Source organism: Hipposideros armiger, unplaced genomic scaffold (assembly GCF_001890085.2).
Source record: "Hipposideros armiger isolate ML-2016 unplaced genomic scaffold, ASM189008v1 scaffold_91, whole genome shotgun sequence".
Taxonomy (NCBI): domain Eukaryota; kingdom Metazoa; phylum Chordata; class Mammalia; order Chiroptera; family Hipposideridae; genus Hipposideros; species Hipposideros armiger.
The window spans coordinates 2,958,679-2,969,932 of NW_017731441.1; the positions used below are offsets into that span (position 1 = coordinate 2,958,679).

The following is an 11,254-nucleotide window of genomic DNA, read 5'->3' on the forward strand; positions in this document are numbered from 1 at the left end:
CCACCGCCCACCTTGCCCCTGACTCTCCCCTACGCCCTTCGCCTCCTGCCCCTGCACCTCCCCTCCCTTTCTCCTCCCTCTGGTCCCTTCCCGCTCCTGCCCCTCTCCTCCCCCCCGCCCCGCACCTTCCCTTCCCCCCTTCTTCCTCTCTCCTCCCCTTTTCCCCTCCCCCTCCTCCCCTGCCCCACTGCCGGAGGAGGCGACGGTGTCAGCGCGCGGGCACCTGCGGGCGTGGAGAACCGAGGACCGAGAACCGCCGGGAGGACGGTCCCGCGGCCCCGCCAGGTGTGCGGGCGCGAGAGGGGTGTATGGGAGGTGGCAGAAGGAGGTGGGCGGACAGGGAGTTTGGGAGGCGGACAGACTGTGGTCAGGACTGTCTCAGATCGCCTGCCGCCCCCCCCCTACCCCCGCCCCACCCGCCGTGCGCCTTGCTGCTGGGAGCCTGGGGGATCCCCGACCAGAGAGCTCCTAGTGAGGGCGCCTCATCAGGGTTCCCGGAGCCATCCAGAGGGAAGGCTGCGGGCTCCACGTGCACAAACGCCCCTCTCCATGATCAGGAACAGAAGGTCCTCCCACACCCTGACAGGTTGTCACCCAAGGGGGCCCTTTCTTCCTAGGGTCCCCTCGGTACCTCCCAGAGCCACACCCCAAGCTCTCCCAACCATCTTGCCTGTTTGTGCATCAGGTGTTGGGACAGGTGTCCGGACAGTGCAGGGTGAAGTGGGGGTCCCCCACGGGAGTCTTTACTTCCCTGGCGGCCTGGCCAGCGCTTCTCTTGGCAGGCGCCCCAGCTCAGCAGTGAGAAGGGGCGGTGGCCTGCAGAATAGCTGCTTTGCTTTCCAAAAGGGCAAGGAAAGAGGACTCCTGCAGTTTAGAAATGAGACTGTCCTTCAAGGCTATTCCTACCCCATGTTGTTTTTAAAATCACACACTGTTGCTCTTCATCCCTTTGGCTCCTGTGTAGCACCAAACACTTAAATATAAGCCATGGGGTAACCCAAAGGAGACTCCCCTCCCCATCCCCAGCAAGTGTAGTCTTAACTTTACTGGAAACTTCCCCATCCAAAGACTGGTGGCCTGACACTGCCCCTCACACACTGCTTTCCAGCCCTGGCTAGGGAAGGGGTGAAGGTGACCATGAGTGCACAGGCAGGATGTGCAGGGGATGGCCGTGGGAGGCCCCAGGATATCTGGCCACCTGGAGTGGCAGAGCCCAGCCACAAAAATAGAATTGCATCCCCAGGGGCTGCTGGTGGGGGAGTATCCACAGCCCCGGCCGGACAGGCAGTAGGCCCCACTTGGCAGTGGGTGTGTGTGTGGGGGGTGGGTACAGACAATTCCAGGAACCCTTGCACTAGAGGGTTTTCTAATATGCAAATCTGATGGACTGACTGGCCTAAAGCTGGTTTTGGGACCTGACTTCACACACTGACATTTTCCTGAGTTCTAAGTTCTGCCTCAGCCTCCTCTGACCGGCTGCCCCGGAGGAACCACCGCCCTCCCTTCAGACCTATGGGGTACAAGGAACAGTCCTGCACTGTAGTTCTGAGTGGGTGGTGAGGAGAATGAGCTGGCAAAATGGAACCAATAGGAAAAGAGGGTTTGGGGCTCTTTTTTAGGACCCCCTTAACTTTTCAGCTCCCCTCTTTGGACCAGCTGCGTCCTTCCAGGTCCTGACTTCACAGAGGCTAACACTCCTGGGTGCAGTTATGGTCAAGAACACCTAAGCCTCATTTTTGCTTTATTTGAAATGGGGTAATGCCTACCCTGGCTGCCTCACAGAATTATGAAAACAAGTGATTTATGTGAAAGGCTACTGTGAAGTACTCTACAAAGGGGCCTGCAGCTAAAAGGGCTGGCTTAGGGAACTGGAAGCTTCATTAAAACCCTTTTGTGTTACCTACTCCCAATTTCTGGGGTAGCTCTTTTTTTAAAGAGTGGCAGAAGCAAGGTTTTCTTACAAGAGACCTGTAAGAACAATTAGGAAGGAGACAGTAACTTGTAAAGGTGACTGGATCTGTAGAACACAGTGCCGGGAGAACATCTCAGCCTGAAATCCAGTCTTTTTTTTTTTTTTAAGATTTTTATTGGGGAATGGGAAACAGACAAGTTGCTATCCTTTTGTTCTTCAGTCTAGTTGTGGAGGATGTTGCTTCACTGGCCCAAGTTGGCACCATCATTGCGCTCTTCCTGGGAGGACAGTGTCACTGGCCCTCATATGTGGGATCCGAACCGGGGCCCTCTGGCATCCCAAGCCAGCTCTTAACCAATGCACCACTCTGCCGGCCCCTGAAATCCAGTTTCTCTTGAATTTGAGTCTCTCCACTCCCTCCCTCCCTCCCTCTTCACTGCTGGGCTTTATTGTATTCATGTTGTAACTGGGTGGTCCAAGATCAACTTTCTAGTTGACATGCACCCTTTCTGAGGTTAAGGCTCCCATAGTGAAGACTTGAACTAAACTCTGGACACTTAGCTTGGAAAGGCAGCATCTTGGCCACTCAAAGTGAAAAAACGGTCACTTTGAAAGGAGAGGTCTCTGTCGTTAGATTACTTAACTTTTGTGACATGGGTGGAATCCTGAAATTGAAATAAAAGAAACTGGAGTATTTGTGTGATGAAAATAAATTGGCCTAGAATGCTACTGATTGACAGCAGGTGGTCCCCCAATTTCGTTAATGTGGTTTGACTTTAAGATGCTACTGGAGGAAGAAGTAGTTAGAAGTGTAATAGTCACAATGACAGAAATGTATGTTCTGTGTAAAGCTTAGCTTCTTTCTCTTAAATTCATTCTCTTACACTCTTTATATCAGCTCACGAGAACATTAGGGAAGTTGTTTTCTGACAGGGAGATTCTGGGCTGAGTGCCCTAGGACATGCAGGTTCATTTTCGTAGTAATTTTCAAGGGAGAGGCCAGCAATTCCATGCAGAATCTCACAGGCTGCTTGTTAAGATGCAGGCTCCGGGGCTTCCCAAGCTCCCAGCACCTGACCAAGGTGGGCGCAGAGCCCGCTTCTGAAGCAGACACCAGTGACACTCAGCGACTCTTCTCCCTTGGAGAGGGCAGTAGAGGACGGAGGCAGAGGTGTCTTCCCCAGACACCTGCAGAAAGAACCACTGTGGGGTAAGGGCCTGCCTTATAGAGAAGGCAGCGAGGACCTGGGTGGAGTTGGGCTGCACAGTCATTGTGGAGTGGCTGGAAGAGGGCCTGGACAGCACCCTCTTGAGGACTGCCCAGCCTCTTGTAGCATCTTCGCAGGCTCAGTGCTGGTGTAGCCTGTCTGTAGCTCTGTAGCACTTTCCCCTTTGGGACAGCTACATAACCATGCTTCCTCCTGGCTTCCTCATGTAAAAAGTCCAACCCATAGTAGGATACCAGACACTTCAGGGTTACCAAGAAACTCTTGGACATTTGGAGGGCTGGACCTCTTGACTTTGTGGTTACAGTCTCATCCTGAAAGTGACTCATCAAGCGTCATGGCATCCCTAGTCAGCTCCGGAATCCACAGGAAACCTACGCCCCTCCCCAGAACCTCCCAGTATCTCTTTGGAAAGCAAAGGACTGGTCCCCACACAGCTTCATGGAGGTGACCATGGAGCCATCAAGTGTCAGTCTGAAGAGTCTGCACCAGGCTAGGTAACCTTTGGGACTAGTCAGGTAAAATATGGGCTGTAACTCACTGTTGGGGGCCATTCAGCTTAATCTCTTTTTTAAAAAAAAAGATTTTATTGAGGAATTGGGGAAGAGGACCGGCCAAGTTGTTGTTCTTCAATCTTAGTTGTGGAGGGCGCCAGTTGCCATCTGGCTTCCCGTCGGCAGCTTGTGGCCTCTAAGCTCAAGGTGCTGTGTTCAATCTTAGTTGTGGGTGGACATAGCCACCATCCCACGTGGGAGTCGAACCAGCAGACTTGTTGTTAAAAGCGCACGCTCTATCTACTGAGCTATCTGGACGCAGCTCAGCTCAAGGTGCCGAGTTCAGTCTTAGTTGTGGGTGGGCGTAGCCCACCATCAAACAGGCAATCTTGTTGTTACACCAGCGAGCCATCCTGCCACCTGTTGGCAGCTCAGTGATAGCTCAGCTCGGGCACAGTGTCACTGGCCTATGTGGGAATCGAATTGGTGGCCCTGTTGCTCAGAGCCCACAGTCTTCAGCCAACTCTTCACCAACTGAGCCAGTCGGCCGGCCTAAGCCCACTCTCTTGAAAAAGTATAGTATTCAATTTACTGCATTGAAACAAAATCCTGAGCAAATCTAATAAGAAAGTAATGACGTGGACACTAACGAGAGTACCAGCTGGCAAGCATTTAACATCTTCACAGTGTCTCCCTTCTTACTTGTCTACTTCTAATTCAGAATTAAGGGTTAGAGAAAGAACGCTGAACAGGACTGACTCCTGAAGGAAAAGGCCCTGCGTGTCCACACAAAAAGGGTGGGAGGGGTAGAATTGAGTGAGGGGTGGAGATGGGGAGATGGAGAGCTGGGGGGAGGAGATGGAGATGGAGGACTGGGGGTGATGATAGTGGAGCAGGGCGGGAGATGGAGAAGTGGGGAGGAGATGGAAGGATGAGGGGCTAAAACATTCAGGGAAAGCAGCTGGGTCCTTCACCCCTGGACAGTAGCCACACCTCCTCTCTCATCTTCAGCTCTACTTCTAGGGCCACCTTCCCCCCTTTTTTTTCTTTTTTTTGAGTGGTAAGACTATATTTTTAATCTGGGCTATTCGTAACTGATAATGCAGTTGTTATGAGTGCCAACAATGCAGCTGGTCGGGATATTTCTCTTTAAATGCACTTCTCTAGTGTCCGGCTCCAATTGGAAAGCAGCGAGAGCTGTCAGAGTCTGATTTTCACACCCAACACGATTACTTTCCTGTTAGTGCAAGTCTGCACCATGCCGGAACAGCCCCCACGCCCTCCTTCATCAAACGGCCCCAACGGCCCTGCGGCTGCGCCGTGAGCATGAGCGCCACTGAGCCCAGATGTCAGTGTGTTTGTGTTCGTGGAACTCTGGTCTGTGCCCGGACTAGCTGTCACGGGACTCGGAGGTGGGGGCTGCCCCGATGTTTGTGCCCTCAGCACCAAGGTAGATGAAGCAGGTGCTCGCCGACTCGGATCTCCCACTGTACTTGGCCAAGTCTCAGCCGCCCAGTGACTGAGTTCTCTCTCATCTGTGTGCTGAGTGGAAGGCACTTGGTGCTCTAGAGAGAGTCAAAGACCAGACATGGGCCTGCTGTCATTTCACTACCTAGCTGCTTAGTAGGGCATTTTCAGTGGGAAACAGAATGCTCAAGGGGCATTGACATGGTTTGCTGCTCCGTGGTTATGCCAGTCTTGAGATTTTTAATGTGAGCAGATATTAATGACAACCCACGTGCGCCTGACATCTGGGTTTGTCCTCTGTGCCCTTGGGATTACACGAACTGTGGAAAACCCCCTGTTGGAGAAACCGCCCTCTCTCCTGTGCCTGTGTCTCTCTGCCCACATGTGTCAGGGTGGTTTTAAACCCCACATCCCTCACCTTTTGGGAGGCCACGAAGCTGAAAAATGAAAATCCCAGTGAAAGGAGGGGGCCTTGGGCAGGAGTTTCCCCCTCCCCCAGGCCCCTGGCTCCAGCTGTCCTCAGCAAAACCCAGCAGTCTCAAGTGCCCGCGGAAGGGGAGGCAGCCCTACACCTTGTCCTGTCCAAAGAGGGAACGGCCTCAGCCAAGTCAGGTTGAAAGGCATGTTTGTTTTGTTTTCCAGAACAAACTAAATTAAAAACAAACCTTGGACCTTTTCAATCGTATCTTGAGACAGGGTGAACACTGATACTTGCAAAATCTTGCCGAATAGAGGACAGAAACAGCAGGAATCCTTCTCGGGTTGGTAAAAGGGCTCAGGTAATGGACATATCTCCAGGTACCTGGGGGGGAGATCCCGGCCAGTGGGAACAAAAGTTCAAGTGCACACTGGGCCTTTTCTTTTTCCCTTCCAGAGGTTTAAGATCACAATCAGCCTGCTCGTGTTTGAAATTCCTCCAGTAGGATTTGGAAGAAAAGAGGACAAAACAGGATTTTTTGTTTTGTTTTGGTTTTAATCAGGGAAATCTTTCTTCCTCTTTTTTAATGTCAAAATGAGACTTCATCAATCAGAAGTCTTTAGACCCCGGTCTGGCTGTGCTCCACAGTCTATGCCCTTCCTGGAGCACCAGGTGTGGTCTGATTTTGTTGGAAAGATGAAGCAGGAACCAAGGACAAGTGACAAATGCTGAGGCGCGAAGTCCTGCCAGAGGAGAGTGGGTGTGGGATATGGCTCTTCTCCCGTTTTCACTGTGAAGGTTCCTCAGGATGGTGTTGTGCAAGAATGTTTAAGGATAGGTTAGGGGTGGCCGATTAGCTCAGGTGGTTGGAGTGCAGGTTCATAACACCAAAGTTGCTGGTTCGATCCCCGCATGGGCCACTGAGTTGCTCCCTTCTCAACTATATTGAAACAACTACTTGACCTGGAGCTGATGGGTCCTGGAGAAACATGCTGTTCCCAATAAAAAAATTTTTTTTAAAAAGGAAAGGTTATAGGGATCTGTAAGAAATGCCTGGAAAAGTGACACGAAGGATACATATGAGTAACAAACAAGTTATTGACCATCAACATCATTAATAAAAACAAAGAGATCGGTGCATCTTGTAGGCAGTGAAGTCCAGGGTAGTTGTGTGTTTTGGCAGGAAGAGGAGGGAGTGGGATATTTTTGTGAGGGACTGGTGTGGAGTTGGTGGCACCCCAAAGTGGACCTAAACTGTGTTCACCAGTCCTGTGGCGCTCCTTCCTCCCTGGAATGATCACTGTGCCTTCGTGCCATAGTTCTCATGTAGGTGGTACATTGGAACCTCTCCCTAGGGCCGGCCAGCATTGGAGGGCTTATGAAGCTGCCGGGACATCTGGAAGGCTGCCAGACCTGCAAACCTCACTCAGTGCAGGCTCACTCAGTGCAGTGGCATCGTGTGGCCAGGGGTCAGGGAGAACCTTGGCAGGAGGAGTGAACAGAGGGGGGCTTCAGGTGTTCTCCTTTCAGGGGCAGTAAGGGTTTTTCCCCTTTGGGTGCCGCTTGAGGCAGGGACAAAAGCCAATCTGAAATGGATAAAGCAGAATGTAAGCAGCAAAATGGAAAGGTGAAATTGCTTGTGGAGCCACAGGTCAAATTCATTCAAGTCAAATTATTTACATCTTTATTCTTAAAGAAGGGGACCTGCCAGGTATTAAGCCAACAGGGGGATGGTTCATAATAATGAACCATAAATATGCTAAAAGACTAAGTACAAACAAGTGTAGTTAGTAATTACCTAATGAAGGTGAATTGTTTACCCAGCAAATGATTTCAGGTGGCTTCTGTTTGAGATATACTAGTTGTCTCTTTAAATTCAAGATTGCTTCCAAAAAACTTGATTTCAACTTTCTTTGCCAAATTTTCACTGGAGAAATAAGACTTTAAAGTTTGTTCTGGAACTCAGAGGACATTCTTTACTTAGAGGATTTAGAATGTTCTTAAGTAATCTGAATAAGCCATCAGCAGTGGTTTTGAAAGTTTGCCAGTTCAGTGAATTAGACTGTGACATTGAAACCAGGAGAACCAGGGGCTTTTATATCCTTGAAACAAGAGCCTAAATGTCAAGGGGAAAAATCTAGGTTTTTCTTTCTCTTAAGCAGCAGAAGTAAATAATATTTTTGCTTATGCAACCCTTTATTTCAATATTACATTTTTAAAAAAGGTTGCTTGTTTAACTGAACATTGATACAGTAGAAATTCGTTGAAGAAGATGAATTTAATTTTAAACACACTAGATCCATTTCAGAATAAATGCTGCTAAAGGCTGTATCTAGTTATTTGGGCTTTGTTCAAAGAAACGACTCTGATGTCATTTGGCAGTGTGACCTCCTTTTCCTTTTAAAACCTGTTTTTCACACTACAGACTCATGTTTGACTGTTGGAGATTTATCCTGTGCAAGAAAACTGGAAGCGATGATTGTTCTTCCCTGAGACGATCCAATGAGGCCAAAACGGAAGAAAGCAATCATCAGATTGATGTATCTGATATCATCAGGCTTGTTCAAGATCAACTAGAGGGGACCACCACAGGTAGGGGCCAGTTTTAAACCTCATTTTGACCCTGAAGCTCTTATTACTAATTGGACTCAAAAGTCTTGTTCTTAGCTGTTCTGGTCCTTGTAGGAGACTGGTGTGTTTTAGATCTGGGGGAACAGTTTACTGCATGGCCTCACTGGTTGTCTGCTAAAGGTGGGCAGAGTTCAGAAAGCAGTTACCTGACATGCCTAGGTGAGACCGTCTCAAGATGTTTACTGAGTTGCCTTTCTGGTGTTATTTAAATGAGTGTTTTAAAATGAGGTTGGCTGGTGAAAGATCACGAGAAGTGGTTTTTAAACAAAGCCTAGGAACTATTCCGAGTCTTTGCTTCAGTTTTCAAAAACATAAGAGCTTTTCTTGAATTGTTGCGTTGTCATATTGAGATGGTTTTGACTGGTGAAAAATAACTCTTCAAGTAATCCACAAAAGAAAAGGTTTATTCTGGAAAAGAAAAAGAAGCAAGACCACCACCGCAGTGTGGGAAAGCACACCTCCTACATGGAATTCCCACCGGCAGCCCACGTGGAGGCAAAAAGACCCCGGTTCCAAGATGGCTAATCCCTTTATTATGATCCCTCCCCCAGAATTACCATAAGGATAAATGGGAAGTCCGGATTATAGAGTTAACAAGAGGCGCAGCCCCACCCATAGTCCTCCCAACTCGATGGTTAAGCATCTTAAGATGCCAGGTCACTTTATCATTTCCCCCTCTTGATCAAGATCTTTCTTTTAAAAGATCATTGATCAACAGTGATAGCTTTAGTCTCAGGTTGATATGTTTGAATAGTAATATCAAATTTCTTAGCAACCTTATTAGAATCCTCAGTTACTATAGGAAACTCCTTCATAATGGCTCGTAATTCAGCTTTTGTCCAGAGGATGTAAGAAACGTGGGGTTTATTAGGATCTCCAGAGGGTTTAATCTTAAATGGAAAAGTAGTGATAGGTTCTAAGGAAGAAGAGAGAGGGGGAGATTCGAAAGAAGGTATCACTGGGGTTTGAGTTGGAGGTGGGGGAGAAAAAGAGCAAGATGGTGTTGAAGGTGGAAGAGGCGTCAAAGAAGCAGTGGGGGAAGGGCAAGGCAGTGTTGTAGACAAAGAGCATGAGGTTTCAGATGCCATTCTGCCTCTTTCAGAATTTTTAACAGTTTTCATTAACTTTGAGACTGTATTTTGTAAAACGACAACTTTAGATTTGCAGTCCTGTTTGGCAGCCTCCATATACCACTCTAAATCTGCATTTCATTCCTCTTTCTCAATTACAACACCATTACCATCCAATTTAGTTTTAAGAAATTCGAGTTTGGAAATCTCAAAAGTTCCCCAAAGTGTCCACTGATTTCTAAGATTACTCTTAGTCAGATCTGCCCATTTAGTTAAATATGTGCACGAAAAATCTCCGTGGTTTGCAAACCTGTACTCAGCTGGTGTCCCTGTAGGAGGGACAGTTTTAGAAGGCTTGGACATTCGAGATCCCGTTTTTAATGCTGCGCCCAAAACAATTTATAGCTCGAATAACTTGCAGATCTTCAGCTCACCTCACTCTGGAACAGTCTGATCACTGAGAACCAGGCCGAAGGCTAAAAGCCAGTTCCAGGCGAATAACTAACGCTTAGGGAGTTTAAGTTACAGGTTGAGCTGGCGGCTGGGCCAAAATCAGTTTACAGCTCAAGCAGACCAGGAATCTTTAGTTTGCTCCACTCTCACTCTGGAACAGTCTGATCACTGGGAACCAGACCGAAGGCTAGAGCCAGTTCCAGGCAAATAACCAATTCTCAGGGAACTCAGTTATCGACTGAGCTACATGGGACTCCGTTAACTTTTCACTGAGACAGCACAATCTAACATCGGCTAAACTGACCAATTTCAGTAGAAATAACCTCTTATCCCAAAGGGACGTTAGGTGAAGGTCAGTTTTTGTCTCAAAAAGAAACAGAGCTTGCTTTCCAAAGAAAGCAGGCCAACGTGCCATGAGTACAGACAAACAGATAGGCCTTAAAGCATTCACACACACACACAACAGACAAAACAAACAAACAAGTGAAACAAAACAGAAAAAATTTTTAAATTCCCGAATAAAACCTAGAAAGCGCCAGACGCAAAGGCCTGTTGGCTCAGATCCAGCCGAGAAACTTACCTGAGGCTTCTCATCCAGGGAGCTAAAAGTCAAGTGAAACAACTCAGTTAGGCGCCATAGCTTTTTGCTCACCAGTCAGAAGTTATTGAAGGTCTGTTCCTCTCTGGATCCCAGACCAGCCCCCAAAATGTTGACTGCCGAAAAATAACTCTCCAAGTAATCCACAAAAGAAAAGCTTTATTCGGGAAAAGAAAAAGAAACAAGACCACCACCGCAGTGCGGGAAAGCACACCTCCTACACGGAGTTCCCACCGGCAGCCCACGTGGAGGCAAAAAAACCCCAGTTCAGAGATGGCTAATCCCTTTATTATGATCCCTCCCCCAGAAATTACCATAAGGATAAATGGGAAGTCCGGATTATAGAGTTAACAAGAGGCGCAGCCCCACCCATAGTCTTCCCAACTCGATGGTTAAGCATCTTAAGATGCCAAGTCACTTTACCAATGGTGATGAAGATTTTACTGGCCACCAAATCAGTCACCTGTGCCCACGGGACAGAAGGAGCAGCACATACTGTGATGAGAGCCTCCATGCTCCTCAGAGCTCAGCCTGACCCCTTAATCCAGACACCGAGGGTGCTTTTCTCCCTGCTCCTGGCTAATCTGAGAGCTTTCATGCATTTCTTTCTTCCTTTCTTTTTTTTTTTTTAAAGATTTTATTGGGGAATTGGCAAAGTGGAACAGCGTTGGGGAATCGGGGAAGGGGAACAGACAAGTTTCTGTCCTTTTGTTCTTCAGTCTAGTTGTGGAGGACATCACTTCACTGGCTCATGTTGGTATTATCATTGTGCTCTTCCCGGGTGAGGCGGATCGGTCACTGGCCTCTGGATGGCCGCTCACAGCGGCTCTTGGCAGCTCACAGTGGCTGCCAGCTGCTCACGCTTGTGGCCAGCCACACATGGTAGCCCATGGCAGCCCACTGCAGCAGGGGCTGCAGCCTACGCCGTCGCCGGCGACTCACGGCAGCCCAGCTCCAGGTTGAGCTGTTGTTCACCATCTTAGCT

At 48.6% G+C, this 11,254-nt stretch overlaps 1 protein-coding gene across 4 annotated transcripts in view; it reads left to right on the top strand.

Annotated features, from left to right (window-relative positions):
* Positions 1-175: 175 nt before the first annotated feature.
* Positions 176-11,254, top strand: part of MCF2L (MCF.2 cell line derived transforming sequence like) — a 200,363-nt gene continuing 189,284 nt past the window's right edge. For all 4 annotated transcript variants that reach the window (XM_019644811.1, XM_019644813.1, XM_019644815.1 and 1 more), the window contains exons 1-2: positions 176-285; positions 7,943-8,109. In XM_019644811.1, coding sequence (XP_019500356.1) covers positions 7,947-8,109 — 163 coding nt within the window. In that variant the 5' untranslated portion in view covers positions 176-285; positions 7,943-7,946. The remainder of the gene's footprint in view (positions 286-7,942; positions 8,110-11,254) is intronic.